Source organism: Petromyzon marinus, chromosome 8 (genome assembly GCF_048934315.1).
Source record: "Petromyzon marinus isolate PM22_M1 ecotype Great Lakes invasive population chromosome 8, UKy_Petmar_22M1.pri1.0, whole genome shotgun sequence".
Classification (NCBI taxonomy): Eukaryota; Metazoa; Chordata; class Hyperoartia; order Petromyzontiformes; family Petromyzontidae; genus Petromyzon; species Petromyzon marinus.
Genome location: NC_133674.1, coordinates 16,057,276 through 16,076,243, shown reverse-complemented (window position 1 = coordinate 16,076,243; position 18,968 = coordinate 16,057,276). Strand labels below are relative to the sequence as shown.

The window sequence follows — 18,968 nt, the reverse complement described above, 5'->3', positions numbered from 1 at the left end:
TTTAAAGGGTGTTTGACGCCACGTGAAGTGGCCGCGGTGTTCTTTTTGAAATAACGAGGGCATCAAAAGTCGTGCACCGCGCCCCGTGCGGGCATTGCTCTGCTCGTGCGTGCAACTGGAGTCGCCTGCCCCCGCCGCCTCCTTTTACTTTGGCGCAGGGGTTTTAGTGGCGTTAACGACGAACTGGAAAACGGCCTGTGTGAGTGGTGGGGCTTGGGGTGTGGAGACAACATAGACGTCAAACCATACGGTTTACCCGCGTTCTTGTACGGGGAAATTGAGTTCAGATCCATACGGCGTACAGCCGTTTCAATACCGCCAATTTTTGCTATATGTTTCTCCCTTGGGATGGGACTTTGTAGGATGAACGTTGAGATTTGTAGGGGCACTGGGTGACCAATAAGGTCTGAGTTGGTCTTATAAGGTAGGCACTGATAAAGGGGTTAACAGGTATGAGACGACTTCACGAATACCAAGATCACTCTTAGAGCAATTGATAATATAGCCATGAGTCAAGGTATCCAGACGAGGTAAAAAGGCAGCTGATAGGAGCAACATGATGATAGTATCAGAGATGAAACGACAGGTATATGAACTGGAGGATGAGAGCTTTGTTTTAGTTTAACACGTAGGCTTTCGCGACCAATATTAATAAAAAAAAGGTTTTTGGGTTAGATCGCGTTATTTATAAATGTGTCGTAACCCTCCACCACCCGACACGGCCAATCAGCAAAAAAAAGTGTCACGTTGACAAAAAACAAATAGTTCACTACTTCAGCCCACCGGTGTTGAAGAGTGAATCCACAACATTTACAGTTTGAGTACGACGTTTCACGGGTAATTACATCCAGCATCATCGGGCAGTTCGCCAGAATGGTAAAGCCCTCCACTTGTTCCCGGTCTTAAATAGAGCAGCAGGGTGACGTCATCATTTAACTCCTTCAGGTGCAGTGATTTGAGGCGGAGGGGGGGGGTATTGTAATTTCTGATTGGCCATGTTGGGTGGTGGAGGGTTACGACACATTTATAAATAACGCGATCTAAATCCAAAAACCTTTGTGAAGCTTTGTTTTAGAGAGAAGACGTGAACATACTTGAAGACTGAACACTGTCATGAGGCCATTTGACCGACTATATCGGTCACATGGCCTTTTTTCAACCCCAAGATGCAATACGATTGCGAGACTGCTCATTCAGCTATAGAGATGTGTAATCATGGAACCACTGACTGTATATTACCTGCTCTGACCTATAGATCAGAAAAGTGGATATTAATGAAGCAAATTGAAAAGTGCACAGAAGCATAGAGGTACATGCTTGGAATGACAGATATAGAAACGCAGGACCAAGTTGCTAGCAGGGATGATGACCAGTAGTGAATGATGGAATTGCATTCCAGGGAGGGAACAATGAGGAGACGGAGCAATTAGCTTAGATCTTGTGCAGGTGCTGGGTAGATTGTTGCATCACAGGATCGTGAGTTGGGGAGACTATCATCCAGCAGTAAATCGATAGTGGCTGAGGATTAATTTACTTTGAGCATACGGGATTTAAAATGATTGATATCGAACCACTTGTGCACGTTTTGCAAATCAACATTAATGAGCGGTAGCCATGATTTTAGCTTGCTTTTTGTCTACCGAATATCCTTGCAAGTTATGGCACTCACCACCAAATCAATTCGCACTGTCCTGTGCTTCCATTTCTGTCCAGATCTATCCAGTTTAAAAGTTGAACTTAAACACCGTGTGCCACTTGTCAGTATGGCAATAATAAGGGTCATACCAAATATGTGTGTCGCACGTCATCTCCCACCTGAATGAGTTGTACTAGAATGACACGGATTGTTTTTAGTACACACCGTTACATGTGAAGTAGTCCGTAAAGTATATATTTTGGGGTGGAATGGTGGTCCAGCAGTTTAGTGGCGTGCGATGAATCTGGCGACCTGAGTTCAATTTCTGGCCATGGCAAAAACCAAGTAGCAATTGATATTATAACCGGTCCTGAGACACCCATCTCTTTCGCCAATAAGTACCGACCAGCATAATGAAGTATGGTTAGACAAACCCCATGGACTGATGAGGCAAAGTATTAATCCATCAGTGGATTAACTAAGGGCTTTGCATTATTTATGACATTTGCAATACTACTTACATTGATGTGCCAAAGTATGTACACAAGCAACAGATAAGGGGGTGATGGAAGAGTTGATGCATCTTTCCACGGGCTCCGCCAAGATGTAACACTGCCAGGCTTGACTGCTTCTTAGTCGAGACTGTACGTGAATCACACAGACTAACTAAAAATATACTCCAGATTGAATAGTTCGCGTAGATTACCAATTAAAATGCATTAAACCCATGTTCATTTAACTTTATGGAAAAATTACAAATGTATCAATTTCTTACTATTGCATAAAATTGTTGTCTTGGTTTACATGACGTGATTTTTCAAACATTTCACCTTTTAAGTTCTAGAACACAAACATGTCAGACATGAATCCACCATATTTTATTACCAGTACTCAATAACATTCACCAATTAACAAAATCTGATAAACAAAAGCATTCAGATCATAGGAATCGGCATTATTTAACGAAGTTTAATATCCGATTAAACTTCACTTTGCATATTCAAACCAATGCAATTTTTCCAAAGAAATCAGCTGATTTGTGAAGGTCTGGGACTATTATGCACCACATAACACTATATACAATGCCAAAGTTGCAAGAAAAACATTATTTAAGGGGATTGTCTTCATATCCCAAAGAACCCAAACTATTGAAGTTAACTAAATATGTATATATTTTTTTAATGTGTGCACACGCTGTAGCATTATTGATGTCCTTTCCTCGTACACCTGGATGATTGGATTGATGCTTGAATTGTTTCCATTGGCTGTTGTGTGCAAAGGTTGCACAGCACTCAAAGCCTCCGATCACTGAAAGAGAAACGTGTGGTATTTTAATTTCTAAAACTGATACCACATTGCAAGAATAATGTACTGCAAAAGTAAAAAAAATAAGTCCTGTTTATGACTTTAAAATAACATGATGCTCTAGTCTGGTGCGCACGCACACACACAATACAATGACATACTATGGTTAGATGTTGAAGTCCCGACTCCGTTTGAGCGATGGCATGGCTTCACTCACGTTCTGATCCAGACGCTGATATTTGGTCCGCTGCCCAGTGGAGGGTTTTCTCCCAATGCAATTTGACATGATCTGTAAAACAAAAATATGTAATATCATAACAAACTTTATCATGATCCAGAGGCTCTTGTACTTGTTTGGGCCTACATGTTTATCCTATATGGCAACATAACCACCCCAAACAACACCAATATCTAGGCTGTGTGTCTCCCCAGATGTCTTGATGAGTTTCAATCTTTCTTTAGGAAAACACCTTAAAACCAGGTTTATCTAGTGATTGAATAAATACAGACACATTTTAATTCAAATATATTGGGATGGCATCATCAGAATGCTTGACTGAAACTTGGAGGTCTTATTTTCTCAAAGCTTAAATTGTCAGACAACCCAGCCCCATATCGACAATGGTTATCTGCTGTTTGGGTCACATCCTCATTTAAGTTACTATTAAAGCAAATTGGGAAAAAATATTTATATCCACGTGACTTAGTTTTTAGGACACCAACTTGACTTTTTACGATTCATTTTATATATTGGCTTTCACGACCAATATTTTGTTTTTATGAATACAGTAGTTTAATTTTGGTTAGATCGTGTAGCTATAATGTATTGTTTTAACTATAACCCTCCACCATCCGAGAGAAACAATCAAATCAAGTTGTCATGTGGGCAAATATGCTAAATTATAGTTTTTTCTGCAAACCAGAATGTTGAAAAGCAAGCAAATCAATTGTCATGTGCACATTATACCGACACGATCTTACCCGAAATAAACGAATTATTAATCATATTTGACTGTTACTATTTACAGCCCATTTGTCAATCCATTGCTAAATGGATTCCCCCCGGGCCATATCACGGGGCACGACCCTACACGACACCACCGTTTCACATCACCAACTTGACAAAAACAGTGGATTTGGGCAGAATGTTAACAAGTGTGCCACTGTCCTGTTCTTTCGGGTTGCTGTTCAGCTTAACGTCTGGCGTGTCGCTTCTCTAGGCGCTGGGGGGGGGAGCCTTCTGGAATTCAGTTCCTGAGGAAGCTTCCCGGCATGGAGGCGCGAAATTTCAGGTGTCGTGGCGAATGATAGACGTAACCCGAGGACGCATTTTTTTTTGGTCTACGACGGTGTGATCCGTTAGCCTCACCTTGCGTTTGTTGTGGTAGCCGATGTACAGCACGGCAACCAGGGCTGCAGCTACCACCAGGTACGTGATGAAGTGGCTGTCCTCCTCTTCATCGTCAGCCAATATGTCGATTCGCGGTTTCACTTTCTGCAATGATTCGTCGGCATCTTGTTGGTTTGCGTCCTCGTCATCATCGTCTGCATCCTTTGGATTCTCGTCCTCGTCATCATTATCGTCACCCTGGTCAGTTGCCACGTTATTGTAATCGTCGTCTTGCACATTGGCTTCTTCTGCTTCTTCTGCTTCTTCTTCTTCTTCTTGTCCATGGATGCTGTTGTTGCCTTCTTCCACGACGGTGGTCGATGTAGAGGATGTGGTGGTTGTGACTTTTGTCTTAACAGATGGCTCAACCACGACTGTAGTTGGCACCTTAGTGGTCATCGGTGGCTCTGGTTTTCCTGAAAAGTGGTTCATAAAATAAATCAAAGATGGTACTCTACAGCAGTTTAACAATGCACAAACACATGGTTTTTAGCTTGGATCATTTTCCAATTAAAGGGCACATATGGAATACGCCTACACCATTTGAAAAATACAATCGATCCATAAAATGTAGTGGATTGTGAAAACCACTACTGCCCGAAGGCTCCCCCCCTCCCACGTTGTACCGGTAATGGGGATTGTTTTACCATATTCCACCACGCCGTTTAGTGCGAGTTGGTGAAGTGGCGGAGAGTCCAAGACCAGCTCAGATTTCACTCACCATTTATGCTATGAGGGCAGGAAACGAACTTAGGGGCTTTGTCAGGTTCTTAGCACAGCGTGCTGATAACTGCGTCAGCACGCCAACAAGTACTCTCGCTGAACTAACCGAAAACACCAAGCCACCGTTATGGGACCTCCTTTGCCAGTACCAAAATATGAGAATAGGTTATAATGTAGATGCTCACCCAGAGCTCTCATTACTCTGATAGTGCATTGTCTTTGAGCTGTACGCCTTTTGGCGTCCTCCTTTGAGACGAGGCTCAAAAGAAAGCTGTCTCTGGTTGTGGACCAATCAGTTTCAAAGACAATGCATATACTATCAGAGTATGTTTTTTGTTTGCAGTCTGACCACAAGTATTGTGGTTAATGCAGACATGATTCCTTGTGAAAGGTTTCAGTTTGGTGTTTTAACATCTTCACACCTGTTTTGTTGCCACAAAAAAGGGGAAACCTATTCTCATACCAAGCCACCGTTTAAGTCCTAACTAACATGGGGAAACACACACACGAATGCGCGCGCGTACAACAACACATGATTATTACGCATTTTTTTTAAACCGAGCTTTGTGGCATAAACGTGGGTGAAAAGTGTTGTGGATGTCAATGTATGCGAGAGAAAACTGCAGGTAAACTATAAAACGGAAGTACTGAGCAGCAGGGGGCATACCAAAACGAATATTCCCGTTCCACTCTCCCGCTCGTCGTGTTTACAGAAGTCGGCTCAAGTGGCCACCTTGCCACACTCACCGGCGCTGCCGTGCCACGAAAACGATGGTCAAACCCAATGGCACAAACCCAGTGGGGGGCCCAGCAGATGACCCCCGAAGGCTCAATGTTGCCGCTTTCAAATACGGGCAACGATGATTTTAATTTTTTTTACCAAAAAAGCCAGCAAACAAACACGTCGGCGTGTATTTTCTTGGTTCTTTCGGTAAAGTCACGTAGAAGGGAAACAATTAAATAATACTGGTAGAAACGAAGTTGTAAACAGAGTCTAATAAGCAGTGTTACCAAAATAAGCATTTACACCTCCCCCTAGCCACCAAAACGCAGTTTAACACGTAAGGCTTTCGCGAGCAAAAGTGTGACATGTTTACGCGATCTAACCACAAAAAAACCCCATTATTTATCGCGAACTAAATGCATTGCTCACTTTATAAAAAAAAAACCACACACAATTGACAAGCACGTTTCAGTCCAGCGACGCTCCACCTCGGGTTTGTGAGCCCACGTCAGGCGGCTGTATTCTATTACATGGATGGGGTTCGACTCACGGAAAGCTAGGGCTTTAGAGACGGTTCGTGCATGTGTTAAGAACTAAAAGAAGATGCAATTAGGCCTACGGCGATGTCACGGGTGCAGCGGCGGGAGGGGGGCAATGATGATTCGAGGTGGTGTGGGTCGAGATGTGAAGATGCGGTGGATGTGACGATGATGAACAGGCGCAGCTACGTTAAAGACGGCACCCTGAGCAAGCCGATCGACTGGACATCGGTAATAACACGAGGTCCGTCCGTAGCTCATCGGATTCCTCCGTTGTACATACATATCCAGATTCTGACCCCACGCAGGTTTGGGGACTTCTGGCTTAAGTTAAACTCACCTTCGACAGTCGGTGGCTTCGTCGGCACGTTTTCAGTCGGAGATATTGGCGTGACATCCATGACCTGGGTGTTTGCCGTATTATTGACCTGGGCGATTGCCGGAGTCTTGGCCTGGGTGATTGCCGGAGTCTTGGCCGGGGTGATTGCCGGAGTCTTGGCCGGGGTGATTGCCGGAGTCTTGGCCGGGGTGATTGCCGGAGTCTTGGCCTGGGTGATTGCCGTATTATTGGCCTGGGAGTCTGTCATACCACTATCATCGTCACCGAATGCAACGTCGCACAGCGCAGCGAGCAGAGCGATCGCCAGCGCCGCGTACACACAACGAGCCCTCATGGCGGGCGGGCGGGCGGGGAGAAGAGAGGCGGGTGGTGGTTGACGTGCGAACGGGTCCCGGGGTTCTGGTGAAAACGATTTTCTGACTTCGGGAGGAGAACGTGGCGTTAACTCCGTCCGTGGCGTTAACTCCGTCCGTGCCCTCTTCCCGTCTGTCTCGCACCGCCCCGGACACGCGGCGAGTCACATCCGCGTGACGCCTCCACATTCCACACACCGCATGCGCGTAGTGGATTAGATTCCCCACGCCGGATGCGCGCAGTGGATTAGATTCCCTACACGGGATGCGCGTAGTGGATTAGATTCTCCACACCGGATGCGCGTAGTGGATTAGATTCCCCACCGCATGCGCGTAGTGGATTTGATTCTCCACACCTGATGCGCATGGTGGATTAGATTCTCCACACCGCATGCGCGTAGTAGATTAGATTTCCCACACCGGAGACGCGTCGTGGATTATATTTCCCACCCCGCATGCGCATAGTGGATTAGATTCCCTACCCCGCATGCGCATAGTGGATTAGATTCCCCTTCCCACACCGCATGCGCGTAGTGGATTAGATTCCCCACACCGCACGCGCGTAGTGGATTAGATTCTCCACACCGCACGCGCGTAGTGGATTAGATTCCCCACACCGCATGCGCATAGTGGATTAGACTCCCCCAACACCGCACACGCGTTTATACGAGTGTATAAAACAGTTGCTCTAACAAAATCGTCAACGACACTGTTGGCCCTAAAAATGGAAAACGAAGTATGCGCATAAACAAGGGGCGGGTTCGTACAAATGGCCCTTATCCGTAAGCGCGTAAGGTTAGATTCCCTAACACCGCGGCGCTTGTGTCTGGCACATCGATTAGACGTCACGGGAGGAGCGGTGGCACAGTGGTTAGCGCACTGTGGGCTTTACGTGGTAAAAAAAATACATATTTTCTTTAATTTGGAGTGATGTCTAAACTCACCCCCACAAGCCACTCCCGCCCTCTTCACCAAACCGAACTGACCAGGGTGGTGAAGTATGGTCAAGCCATTCCCCCAATGACCGACACGGAGTGGGGGGAGGGGGGGAGGCCTTCATCCAGCAGTGGATAACGTAGAGGTGTGACAGTATCGCATTGTCTATTGGCATGCACGTCAATGGGTCACATTTTCTATCTCGTGACATTTCTTAAGGTCCGGGCACACGGTTTTCGGAAGATAACTGCAAATTAATGAAAGTTGATTCTACACTGGTTATACTGCAGCAAGAGATTACCCCGGACATTGTTTATTGAATCAAAGTATTTAAGGCCGAAGAGGGAAAACGTTGAGCTTGTGAAGAAGCTATTTTTTTTCTTCCAAAAATGTCCACAAGCATGGGCGGGTCAGCGAGTCACAACAGCAATTGAGCTGGTGGTGAAATTAGAGGTCAGCGTAGATAAGGGACCGTACATAAATGACGTCACGCGATTTTGGACGATTTTTGACCCCCACCCTATCCCCTTCGTCACACGGCGTCACAAAAAGTCAGACCCCCCCCCCTAAAATATGACGTCACAAAGCTCTGCCCCCCCCCCCCCCACACAAAAATAAAAGATGCTTCAAATCGCTTTAAACTATTGTCATTGTAGTGCGTATTTAATGTGGCGCTGCACTCTGATGTTGTAGGAGAAAACATTTATTAAAAAGTCTATTTAATTAAGTAGAACGTGTTGTCTATATTTATTTAAAGTTGCGCATTTTGATGTGACGTCACATTTCTCAACCCCCCCCCCCTCTTCGTCACAAATGTCTGACCCCCCCTCCCCCCACTAGGTGCGTGACGTCATTTATGGACGGCCCCTAAAAATCCAAAAATGTAACTGCGCTTCTAGGGTGCCAACGTCGATGTTCATAGGCATTCACCAACCCGCTCTGACCAACGTGGTGAAGTATGGTCAAATAACCCCCCTCCCCCCTACCCATCATGACGTGAAGCCATCATCCAGCAGTGGATTTGACAAAAATCCATGTACATCTGACAGTAAAGGTTAAACATTTAATGAAAGGCTTTACAATCACACCTGTCGTTAAGACTTTATTACAATTTTAATCAAGATTTGTGAAAATGTATAGAGTTGTAGATTACATACCTATCAACCCATGCGGTTTACTCTTGAGTTCTTTCGGTAAAGTCACGCTGAAAGAAAATAAATTAAATAATAGAATACGACGTTTCGATTGCAACACAAGCAACCGTCATCAGGTAGAACTAAATTTGAGAGAGAGACAAAACACAGACACAGAGACACACAGGCAGACACACAAGCAGAGAGAGACAACACAAAGACACACAGAGAGAGACACACAACATAGACACACAGACAGACACACAAGCAGAGAGAGACAACACAGAGACACACAGAGAGAGACACACAACATAGACACACAGACAGACACACAAGCAGAGAGAGACAACACAGAGACACACAGAGAGATACACACAACATAGACACGCAGACAGACACACAAGCAGAGAGAGAGACACAGAGACACACAGAGAGAGACACACAACATAGACACACAGACAGACACACAAGCAGAGAGAGAGACACACAGAGACACACAGAGAGAGACAACACAGAGACACACAACATAGACACACAGACAGACACACAAGCAGAGAGAGACAACACAAAGACACACAGAGAGAGACACAACAAAGACACAGACAGACACACAAGCAGAGAGAGACACACAGAGACACACAGAGAGAGACACACAACATAGACACACAGACAGACACACAAGCAGAGAGAGACAACACAAAGACACACAGAGAGAGACACAACATAGACACAGACAGACACACAAGCAGAGAGAGACAACACAGAGACACACAGAGAGAGACACACAACATAGACACACAGACAGACACACAAGCAGAGAGAGACAACACAGAGACACACAGAGAGATACACACAACATAGACACGCAGACAGACACACAAGCAGAAAGAGACAACACAGAGACACACAGAGAGAGACATACAACATAGACACACTGACAGACACACAAGCAGAGAGAGACACACAGAGACACACAGAGAAAGACACACAACATAGACACACAGACAGACACACAAGCAGAGAGAGACAACACAGAGACACACAGAGAGAGACACACAACATAGACACACAGACAGACACACAAGCAGAGAGAGAGACACACACAGAGACACACAGAGAGAGACACACACACAGAGAGAGACACACAACATAGACACACAGACAGACACACAAGCAGAGAGAGACACACAACATAGACACACAGACAGACACACAAGCAGAGAGAGACAACACAGAGACACACAGAGAGAGACACACAACATAGACACACAGACAGACACACAAGCAGAGAGAGACAACACAAAGACACACAGAGAGAGACACAACAAAGACACAGACAGACACACAAGCAGAGAGAGACAACACAGAGACACACAGAGAGATACACAAAACATAGACACACAGACAGACACACAAGCAGAGAGAGAGAGACACACACAGATATACAGAGAGAAACACACAACATAGACACACAGACAGGCACACAAGCAGAGAGAGACAGCACAGAGACACACAGAGAGAGACACACAACATAGACACACAGACAGACACACATGCAGAGAGAGACAACACAGAGACACACAGAGAGAGACACACAACATAGACACACAGACAGACACACAAGCAGAGAGAGAGACACACAGAGACACACAACACAGACACACAACATAGACACACAGACAGACACACAAGCAGAGAGAGAGACAACATAGAGACACACAGAGAGAGACACACAACATAGACACACAGACAGACACACAAGCAGAGAGAGACAACACAAAGACACACAACATAGACACACAGAGACACACAAACAGAGAGAGACAACACAGAGACACACAGAGAGAAAGAGACACACAACATAGACACACAGACAGACACACAAGCAGAGAGAGACAACACAGAGACACACAACATAGACACACAGAGAGACACACACAAACAGAGAGAGACAACACAGAGACACACAGAGAGAGAGACACACAACATAGACACACCCACAGACACACAAGCAGAGAGAGACAACACAGAGACACACAACATAGATACACAGACAGACACACAAGCAGAGAGAGACAACACAGAGACACACAAGATAGACACACAGAGCGAGACACATAAGCAGAGAGAGACAACACAGAGACACACAGAGAGAGACACACAACATAGACACACCGACAGACACACAAGCAGAGAGAGACAACACAGAGACACACAACATAGACACACAGACAGACACACAAGCAGAGAGAGACAACACAGAGACACACAAGATAGACACACAGAGAGACACACATAAGCAGAGAGAGACAACACAGAGACACACAGAGAGAGACACACAACATAGACACGCATTCTTGTACAGGGAAATGGAGTTTTCAGGTCCCTATGGCGTACAGCCGTCTCGATACTGGCAACTATGTTGTTTGTTTATTTTATGTGTTTCTCCCTTGTGACGGGACTTTGTAGGATGAACGTTGAGATTTATAAGGGCGCGGGGTGACCAATAAGGTCTGAATTGATCTGGAATTAGGTAGGCACTGATAAGGGGTTGACAGGTATGTATGTGTGAAGTTCACAAGTGTAAAATAACATTTGAAAACGATAACGTCTGAAAGTTTTTACCGAAATTGCCCAAAATAAAGGAATGGCGAACAGCATATGGGGAACTGGATGAGAGGAAGAGCACGGGCAAGGGCGTGTGCCGTGTGTCTGTGGTCGCACACACCTCTTGGAACCATTGATCTTTCCCTGCCTCTGGGTAGAGTTGATGCCTGTCCTGGTTTTTGTAATAAGGTAGGGCACTGATAAGGAGTTGATAGGTATGAGGTTATACCACGGCAATCTAATGTCAATTCACGCAAAAAAAAGTTAATTAAAATTTCTGTAATCTGCATGTAAATGTTCCACGTGATGGTTGTTCAATGCCAGTTGTACAACTGTGTTGATACGTGAGATTAGATGGGCGGTAACCACCAGGCTTGTCTGTGTATGGAGGGGTTTTTCTGTTTGAGAGTAAAGTCCAATAATAAACACATTGTTTAAAGAGTAATAAACAATTAGAATTGATCCGGTTTGCTTAGCGAATGATAGTCATGCGTTGGGTAAACATCTGTTTCAGGTGAATGACCTTCATAATAGGCCAGGTAAGCCAACTGAGAACAAGAACACTCAACAGGAAGGTGAACTCAGTTCAATTGGAAATGGAATTTTGATCAGAGCACGCAGTCCTGTAGTTTCCTTGTTCTGTGCAGGCAGAATTGTATGAATGTAATGGAAACATTCGGAATAAATCTCAAACTGTACTATAGCACGTGACGATAACAAATATCAGGGATTGAATCTGTGTTGAGTGGTCACAGTTAGGCACCCAGATTCAACTTTCCGGAAGGGGTCAGATTGAAGTAATTAATTTTGGGAAACTATTCATTGCATATACAATACATGATTTCAATTATATGTGAAATGTATCGAAAGTGTGATGCACTAAAGCATTTCAATTACTTTATAAACAATTTCAACATTTGTAAAAAAAAATCTGAAGAATGGTCTATGGGGCAGTTGACCCCCCACCAACTCTATTAAACTGCTGTGAGTGGTCATGAATAGGGATTTACTATTATTTCACAGGCACGCTCAGTTTCACGTGAAGAAAACACGCGCACACAAAACCAGTTCCACACATATAACATTTTTAGACTCATCTCTGCAAACAAAAAAAAGTTTGTACAGTACTCACACTTGACCTCACAGGCACTAAACTATATGCGTGGACCGCACGTCACCAAAACCAGAATAATCTAGAATATACATGGGGCTGGGTGAGCTCAAAAGTATGTGCCCTTTTCTGTGACTTAAGCTTCACAGCTGCTGAAAACGTGGATTGTCTTTCATGTAGAGCTTTGGCCTGTTTCTTAAACTTTTAATTATTGAAGTGTTTGTTTCTTAAACCAGTGTGTTTATGGCACGGCACCAACCACCCTTATTCATCACAACGAACCCGATTAAAATTTATGGGTGGGGGATGCGAATATATCCCACTGTGTGACAGGTACGATATACAACTAACTGCATTACGCAATGCTTTTGTGTGGCAGCTAGTTTAGGTATGTGGTCTTGTGGGTTGGCAGTAGGTGGAAATGGAACTTGTGGCTCCCTGTGGCTCTCTGTGCCCGAAAGTCAAGCAAATCATTATCAAACATTTGTTTGCATTGCTTTGTTTTATTGGTTCAGTGCACAGCCACAGCTACTTTTGCAAATCGCGTTTTGTGGAAAATTCCATGAGTAGGTAAAGCTGGGGGTCACTCGTCCGATTGTCGATTAAACCAAATAAAAATGAAAATGGACTACATTTTCTTTAGTCGATTACTCGAGCTCCCTCTCGTGGAAGCCCTTCTGCAAAGTAGCGGAGTTCGCAAGACGTTGCAGGGCTTCGCTGTTACCTCCACGGGCCCCCTATAAAATATCCTTCAGAGGTCGTTGAGTGGGACCGCTTACAACCTTGACAGAGAATTGACCGTGTCCATTGTCAGACGGGTTCACTTTACCAACAGGTTTAATGTAAATTCCATTGAAAGTTTTGGAATTTCCATGGAATTATTCTACCATGGCATTTCCATGTGAAGACTTCCCTGGTCATTCCATGATATCTCCCTCTGCCCTCTTCTACACCTTAATTTAATCATACCTCACAAAAGATAACGTGCACCCTGATCGATGATAAGGTTTGAGTGATAGGCTTCCTTAATACGTGTTTTTAAATAGCATCATTCATGCAGACTGCATCTCACAACACTGAGCACTCGAGGGAAAATGTTTTAGCTTATGAGGACGAGCAGGCATATTGTGTGTAAAGGGAAAATCACTAAGCACTTAGAGAATTAATGTTTGCAGTGATTTTTTTACTATCCGGGAGAAAATAGAGAAGAGCTGAGAATGTGCAGATGATATTTTAATTTGTTTTGTAGACTTCAATCGATACTTTGATTCTTGTCACAAAACCAAGGCCTAAATAAAACAATATTTGTAAATGCTAAAAACATTTTTTTATACAGTTAACAAAAAGTAACCTCTACAATGAGATTGAATGAAGAAAGTAACAAAATACAATATCATAATCAGTAAAATAATGAATAGAAAGTACTGTGCAGAAAATGAATAACTTAATAAAGGAGGCTTACAGTGAGGCTCAGAATAAAAGTCAACAAACGAAGAGATTCACGACAAGAGGTTCGCTAGACAATTGAAAACATCTGCCGGAGTGACACGACTTTAATACACACCAGAGTGTGCGTACCTACGTCATTTATTGATGGATGATGACTTAACATGATAATTATGAAATAAAGATGCAGACATGAGCAAGTTTGAGCGTTTTTTTTAAACTGAACTTAAAAATGAAAATCAACATACCAATGTACCTAAATCAATACGTTTGCAACGATATCACCTATGATGACATCAGAGCAGAAACAAAACATGAACTAAATGAATTTAACAAAAAATGAAACGTGTGTAAGCAAGCATTGGGATAGATAGATTTGGAATTACACATGGTCACTGGAAGTGACGATGACCGGTAGTTGAGACTCACGACAGAGAGTGACAGTCAAAGGAGGGAACAGTTTGAGGGTGTACGTCCACCGCGGAGATGGAGCGATGCGATGAGCCCATAGGCAGCAGCTGAGATGCATTCTTTCTTCACAGCACCATGAACGATGGCGAAAGCTGTCGAAGACTTTCATCCAGCAGTAGGTAGATTCTGGTTGATGAAAATAATGATTATATGATGAATGTTGCAGTTAATAATAGAGAACTTAATATAGATTTGAAACTCATCGGTGTTGATGGAAGGACATGTACCATTTTGGTTGTTTGGAAAAAAAACTTCTCGAATGAGATATTAGCAGCCATCTGCATGCTATAATTACAAAGTGTGTTTGAACACACGTTTCAATTTAATATAGCAAGAGCGCATGATTGGATTTAAATAGACCAAAACTGTTCAGCTTCCCAAAAAAAGACCATGCCAACTACGGAAAAAAGTTTTGTTCACACCATATTCGGTCAGAATCAACATAATGCACACTCTTAAAATACGCGATTGATTGTCGTTCACAGAATGCTTAGGAAATTGATAACAAAAACCTACTGTACATTGAGATAGGTTGCAGCAATATTCAATTTCTGACCTCTGACGGCAACTTGGTATTATTGGGGCAGTGCACATTCCCGGCTGGGCTAAGATTAGCCGGGCGACATGATGCCCTGAAAATAGCCACCGACAAGGAGAGGCAGTGAGAGAGAAAACGGGCAGTTTGGAAGCGAGCGTGAGTAGTAGATTGGATCTGAGCGTGCGTGTTGAGTGTGGAAGAGATAGCGGTGAGTTTTGAGTATTTCGCTCTCTTGCCTGAGATTTCAAGATGAACAAGCCGTGTGCACGATGCCAGCATCCGGTTTACCCACTGGAAAAACTTGACTGCTTGGGCCAGGTGAGATTTTTTTGTATTCTTTAAAAAAAGACAAACGGCTGATGTTATATCTAAAGTTATGTTGGATAAGTCGCACTAACTATTAGTGCCTCCGATTGGCACGGTCGGCTACGTAAGGAGTTCAACATACAAACATACAATTACTATTTTATTTTACAGAGTATAGCCCACTGAGCTATGAGCTGTTTTTTAGAGGCGACCTGGTCACACATGATAACTAATCGAAGTGGCAAATGTGGGGATTTATAATATCCAATTAATGTAAACGCTAGTTTCTAAATGTGGAATGCAAAACCCGGAGAAACGTTAATGTGACTGGCCATGGGGAGGGAGAACACACAAACTCCAAATATACAGGCGTCAGGGTCAGGCGAGGGAGATAACATATCACCATAACATGCGAAGCATCTTACGATGCATTGGAAAGTCTTGTTCACTCATGTTTTTTGTACAAATCGTTGTGTAAATTGGATGTCGCGGATAGCAACGGTTGATGTGAATTAGAACTTTGGGAAAGTTTTGTTTTGGCAGTAAAGGATGTGGCATAGCTATTATTTTTGGTTATATAACACGGTAATAGAAGCGATTATACTTTTCGGAGGTGCCTGTGGTGTTAATATTTTGAAGTTAATATGTTAAAGCTGTGACAAAAGGTTAATATTGTGCAGGATATTTAAATACAAATTTCGATTTTCTGTGACCCAAGTGCATATTATCAGCCTAAAACATACTCTACTTATATTTAAGTGTATTCACAATGTTGGTTAGATATATATTACGTTTGTTTCTTATCACATTTTAAGAACGCGCTAAGATTAGCTTATCAAATGCACTAAATAAATCAAATACAGCCAATGTGTCCCATTTCTATAAGTTCCACATGTGAATACATCAGAGTAAGAAAGGAAATTTTAAGTACCGTACAGTAATACTAATTTGTTGAGGTGCAACGATTGATTGTTCCACAGCTATTGGATGAATTGTGATGATTTACGGTTGAGATTTGAATTAATAATGTATTTTTTACATTGTGGGGAATGTAGCGGCCTCTAGTGACTGCAGGATCATCACATGAACCCATTACCTACAACACTGTATATAAATCCAAAAAACTATTCTTACGAACATGATTCGATGCATGTTTTGCGTGATTGAGAATCAATATTAATCAAATTACTCGACAAATTGTTACACCTCCATCTGTTATACCAGTAGTTGTAACACATTAGTGGCGTTCACATTTATTATAATCTGGTGACCTATCATTCGTCAAGTGGTGAATGATAGGTCTACCATGTATGAAATCATCCATATTTCAGTGGCACATGTGTCACAAATACAGGTTTGGTTCAGTGGTGTAGCTATTCTAGTGGACAGTAGCGGCCCTCCGAACCAAGGGGGCCCAGGTGGCAGGCTACAAAAAGTGGGCAGGTGAACAGTGGGCCCCATTTTATTTTTGCATTAGGGCCCATTTCCAAACACACGATGCCACTGGTCTGGTTAAAGTTAATCAGAACTTTGCAGTGAGACATTCCAAAAAATAACTACATAGCCTAGTACAAAAAATTCTGCTGTTCTTGAAACTTGGCCTGATTGTGTACATGGATGATGTGCACTTGTACAATGTCTTTGCTTTCTGTCCTGACAGACATGGCACAAGATGTGTTTCTACTGCGAGGAGTGTGAAACGGTGCTCACAGTCAACAACTTCAAAAGCTTCGAGAAGCGACCGTACTGCCATGCGTGAGTCTGGACATCTGTGACATCTATTGAATTTAACTTTGATGCGATATGTATATTCTGCATAAGATTTAAGGAAGCCAAGGAGGAACCACATGCACTACAACAGGACGTACTCTTGGGGGCCGTCCATAAATGACGTCACGCACCTGGGTTGGGGGGGGGTCAGATATTTGTGACGATGTGTGACGAGGGGGGTGGGAAATGTGACGTCGCATCAAAATGCGCAATTTTAAATAAATATAGACAACACTTTCTACTTAATTAAAGACTTTTTAATAAATGTTTTCTCATAAAACATCAAAGTACAGCGGCACATTAAATACGCACTACAATGACAATAGTTTAAAGCGATTTGAAGCATGTTTTATATATTTTTTTTGGGGGGGGGGAGAAGAGCTTTGTGACGTCATATTTGAGGAGGGGTCTGACTTTTTGCGACGCCGTGTGACGAGGGGGGGGGGGTCAAAAATCGCGTGACGTCATTTATGGACGGCCCCTTGCGTCTTATTTACACTTTGTCAGAATTGGCGGTGTACAGTGACGGAGATGTGTTCACAACATGACGTTGTTAAAAACAAATCCATGAAGAGACGAGATATTTCACTTCTCGGTTCCACCTGAGGTGGCATAACATTTGTGGTGCCAGTTTATTTCTCTTTCCATGAAGGTAAGTACCTGATGACCATCTGAAATGAGCGGATCATCGAATAATCCACTCTTATTAGCTATATAAATAAATAGGCACCTTAGGTGGTTCCGATTTATGCTCAGGCCCATGGACTATAACTGGAAAATTCCGGAAGAACAATAATCGCACAAACAGGCGGTTTAACATTTGAATGAGAAAACAAAGTAGTAAACTTGGAAATACAATGCAATACAACACAGAGAGTCGGCCAACACAAGTCAACACCCCACCTGGTTGATTACGTTCTTCCAAAGATTGCTAAATAATAAGGGAGAGAGACACAACATAGGCACACAAAAATGTGTGTGTCTCTCTCTGATTGTCTCTGTGCGAGTCTCTCTCTGCTTGTGTGTCTGTCTGTGTGTCTCCGTGTCTATGTTTTGTCTCTAAAATGTAGCAATCTTTGGAAGAACGTAATCAACCAGGTGGGATGTTGACTGTTGTGTTGACCGACTCTCTGTGTTGTATCACATTATATTTCCAAGTTTACTATATTTGTTTTTCTCATTCATTTGTACCTGATGATGGTTGCTTGTGTTGCAATCGAAACGTCGTATTCTATTATTATTTAATTTAATTTCTTTCTACGTGACTTTACCGAAAGAACCAAAGAGTAATTATGCAAAACTGTCTCTTCCCAACAAGGCTTTGGTGTAATCCAAAAAGTGTACTTCTACGGAATGTCGTCCACCTGTAAACTAAGTTTGTTATTGCACGTTTGCCTGGTTTATTGATGTCTAGAATTGTTGCTTTATTGATTTGGTTGCGCAGGCACTGTCCCAAACCCAACAAGTTCACGAGTGTGCTGGATACTCCTCTCAATCTCAACGTAAAGCAGCAGAGCGTCAATGCCAGCGAGGTGAGCCCGTCGCTACATCGACCTCATCGCTCCATCCACTCCATCTCATCACTACATCGACTCGACTTCATCGCTACATCGACCTCATCGCTACATCCACTCCACCTC

The 18,968-nt window shown here is 43.3% G+C and overlaps 2 protein-coding genes across 3 annotated transcripts in view; one reads left to right on the top strand and one right to left on the bottom strand.

Annotated features, from left to right (window-relative positions):
- Positions 1–2,499: 2,499 nt before the first annotated feature.
- On the bottom strand, positions 2,500–7,218 carry C8H5orf15 (chromosome 8 C5orf15 homolog). Of its 2 annotated transcripts, none has more exons than XM_032949899.2 (4): positions 6,658–7,218; positions 4,311–4,747; positions 3,159–3,230; positions 2,500–2,944 (listed from the first exon to the last, which is right to left on the bottom strand). In XM_032949899.2, the coding sequence occupies exons 1-4, from the start codon at positions 6,989–6,991 to the stop codon at positions 2,942–2,944; spliced, it is 846 nt and encodes a 281-aa protein (XP_032805790.2). In that variant the 5' UTR covers positions 6,992–7,218; the 3' UTR covers positions 2,500–2,941. The 2 variants fall into 2 exon arrangements, with proteins under 2 accessions (XP_032805790.2, XP_032805788.2); XM_032949897.2 differs by having other exon boundaries at positions 3,103–3,230; positions 6,658–7,217.
- Positions 7,219–15,368: 8,150 nt separating this feature from the next.
- Positions 15,369–18,968, top strand: part of NRAP (nebulin related anchoring protein) — a 51,674-nt gene continuing 48,074 nt past the window's right edge. The window contains exons 1-3 of the mRNA XM_032949889.2: positions 15,369–15,570; positions 17,219–17,313; positions 18,773–18,860. Of these exons, the coding sequence (XP_032805780.1) occupies positions 15,502–15,570; positions 17,219–17,313; positions 18,773–18,860 (252 nt within the window). The 5' untranslated portion in view covers positions 15,369–15,501. The remainder of the gene's footprint in view (positions 15,571–17,218; positions 17,314–18,772; positions 18,861–18,968) is intronic.